This window comes from Alligator sinensis, unplaced genomic scaffold (assembly GCF_000455745.1).
Source record: "Alligator sinensis unplaced genomic scaffold, ASM45574v1 scaffold1083_1, whole genome shotgun sequence".
Lineage (NCBI taxonomy): Eukaryota > Metazoa > Chordata > Crocodylia > Alligatoridae > Alligator > Alligator sinensis.
In genome coordinates, this window is record NW_005842644.1 from 561808 (window position 1) to 564987 (window position 3180).

Genomic DNA, 3180 nt, shown 5'->3' on the forward strand with positions numbered 1-3180 from the left:
TTCATCTTACCTCCTGATTGAACTGCTTCACAGGGCTCGATCCAGGTTTATCCACCCGAGATGGGATTCTCACCTGGATTACATTTAGAAAGAGAAGTTATTTAGGGGAGACAAGCTGAGCTGGCAGGCATGCACACACTACCTTCCCTGACATCTGCCCCTGCAAGAGACAAGCAAATTGCTCATGGAACAAATCTACGTGTGTACAACAAATCTATGAGTGGACAACAAACTGAATAGGAAACAACAGTGTGACTCTTGTTGCCAAGAAGGCCACAGGCATCCTTGGCTGCATTGGCAGGAGAGCTGCCAGCAGATCAAGGGCAGTGAGATTCTTCCCCTCTATTCAGCACTGGGGAGGCCACATCTGGAGTCCTGTGTCCAGATGTGGGCCCCCACTACAGAAAGGATGTAGACAAATTGGAGAGAATCCAGTGGAGAGCAATGAAAAGGGTTGCGGGCTGGGGGACATGACTTGTGAGGCTGAGAGAACTGGGCTTACTGAGTCTGCAGAAGGGAAGACTGAGGTGGGATTTGACAGAAGCCTTCAGCTCCCTGCAGGGGGGCTGCAAAGAGGATGGAGCTGGGCTGTTCTTGGTGGTGGCAGATGACAGGACAAGGAGCAATGGGCTCAAGTTGCAGCAAGAGGAGTTTAAGTTGGCTATGAGGAAAAGCTCTCACACTCGAAGGGTAGTGAAGCACTGGAACAGGTTACCCAGAGAGGTTGGGGAATCTCCATCCTTGGAGGTTTTGAAGACCTGGCTAGACAAAGCCTTGTCTGGGATGATGTAGTTGAGGCTGGGCCTGCTTTGAGCAGCAAGTTGAACTAGATGTGACCTCCTGAGCTCCCTTCCAACCCACATTTTCTATGATTCTATGATCAGGCTAAAGGAAAAAAACAGGCACCAGCAACATCCCCACCCAGTGGCAAAAAACATGCAGGAGACCTTCCCATCCTGCCTTGGTGCTGGGGCTTGGGGATTTCAGTGCAGAAGCAGCAGTAAGCACCTGAATGACCACTCCCATGACTGGAAGGTTCAAAGTCTGTCCTGGCGCTGGCCCAGGCCACTGATCGATTTCATTGCACACTGCAAAAATACAGGCAAAGAAGGGGTTAATCCAAAGGCCGACTCCAGTCCCCACGAGCCCCTGCTGACCTGTGGCAGGGTGCTAGCTGGTTTTTGCTACCCCTCAGCGCATGTGACTCTGCTTAGGCCAAGATTAGATCAGAGCGGTAACACTGGAGTCTGTCTATTGCAATTATCACTCCAATCAGCAGAGCTGCACTGGCAGTGATTCAAGACTTTCCAGTTGGCAAGCAGAGAATAAAGCCACCGGTAGCGACAAAGCACCCACGCTCGTTCCTTTTCAGAAAGAGATCTCAGCTGAGGCTGATGGCACCACTGACTACAGCTGCTGCACGCTGCCCATTATAAATCCCTTTTCCTCCAGTTTTGATAACTTCTTCAAACCTTCAGGCTGAATTCTTTTTTGCTTTGGGGAAATTTCAGCCCAAACGTTCCACCTGTTTCTAAAATAACACCTAGTTTTGCACACGTTAAAAAAATAAAAGTCTTGGCCTCCTTTCCTTACAGACATGATTGCAATTCATGTAGAAGGGACTGGAAAGTTTTCGGAGAGAAACTTGTGAAGCAGAGGTGGGCATCCAGCTGTTTACATAAACCCACTGCTCCGATACCCCACTGTTTCTGCCCCCGCCCACCACTTGGCTAAATGACAAGTGTAATCACACCTCGCACATGTCCGGTAGAGGTTTGTTAGCACTATAAAGCCAAATGAAAGACTACCCATTGTACTGCCACTGCAGCTCTCGTGTGGGTTGGATCAGGCCCAGGCACTGGAACTGAATGTGCTCCCAATGCTCCCCTCAGCACTGGGTCAGGCAGGAGGAGAGAGCTCCCTGATTCAAATGCAAAGCAGTCTAAGAATTGCCATTGACTGGGTCAAACCATAGGTCCATCTTACCCAGTCTCCTGTGTCATACAGCAGCAGAGAGCGGAGGCTGGAAGGGAGAGTGACTGGGTCCAAGCAGGGTTTTCCCCTGTTCCTCTCTCCCTTGCAGCATCCAGTACTGAAGGTCCAGGCAGGTCTGATGCAGAGGCCGTGCCCCTCACTCCCATGCTCCAGAGCTCCCCATGCCCCTTTCCTTTAAGCACGTGTCCAATCCCTTTTTTTTTAATCTGGCTAAGGACAGAAAACTGAGGAGGAGGGGTGAGAGAAGGGAAACTGGGACTGGACTTGGGCATGAACTGAAACAGATCTGACAAATAGCTGGATGCAGAAGGGAAGCTGGGACTGGTTTGGCAAAACAGCCTAGACAAGGAGCATCTTTCAGCTACCTCCATATAAAAACCCTTAACGCACTTAGACATGCAAACGCTTGCTCCTGCCCAGCCTTCTCACCTGCCTCCAAGCACGGCTCCAGCTTGTCGAAGTACTCCGGAGCAATCAGCTGCAGCAGCGACTGGAACAGGTTCACGTAGGGCAGGCGCGACACCAGCACTAGAGACTGTAACAGGCACATTTATGAGTCAGGGCAGCACCATCACCACTGATGGTGCTGTACACACCAGAGGTGCCCAGATTCTGTCTACCCAAAGGCTACAGTGCAAGTTTACCTTGAAACCAAAGGCAGTATCTATTACATATACCTGAACCCCACATGCACCTTTCCTTACAGGACCTTATATAAACTATTTACAGTGAAGAAGGAAGTCTTGCTACTGTCCTTGCAAGGGTCTACCACTGGGCTGCCCAGGCTCACAGAAGAGCCTGGATACCTGCAGAAGCTGCTGTAAAAATGAAAGACTCCAGCTGCAAGCTTCCACTAGAGGCCACTACAAGCACAAGAAATGACCCTGTAGCCCAGCCAAAAAAATAAATCAGCCAGTAGAAAGATGGCAAGGAACTGCCACAAGAGGTCCAAAGGTACTATTGCAACCACACAGGGAGCTCCCTGAGCAAGGAGGGTACCTACAAGAGCTGGAGAACAGGTGCATGGGAGCAGGCCAGTGGGTCAAGGAGTCAGGGACCAAGTAGGGAGGAGGTACAGGGAAGGTTACAGCAAGGGAACGGAAAGAGGAGAGATAACAGGCCAGTTTTCCAAGTTGGCTTCATTTTGCTTTTGCTGCCTACATTCCAATCTTCCCTTTACACTCT

At 50.4% G+C, this 3180-nt stretch overlaps 1 protein-coding gene across 1 annotated transcript in view; it reads right to left on the bottom strand.

Annotated features, from left to right (window-relative positions):
* DENND6B (DENN domain containing 6B) overlaps positions 1–3180 on the bottom strand; it is a 29647-nt gene that overhangs the window by 14879 nt on the left and 11588 nt on the right. Inside the window, exons 6-8 of the mRNA XM_006033615.2 lie at positions 2425–2530; positions 1009–1088; positions 11–73 (exon numbers count right to left, since the gene is read on the bottom strand). Of these exons, the coding sequence (XP_006033677.1) occupies positions 11–73; positions 1009–1088; positions 2425–2530 (249 nt within the window). The remainder of the gene's footprint in view (positions 1–10; positions 74–1008; positions 1089–2424; positions 2531–3180) is intronic.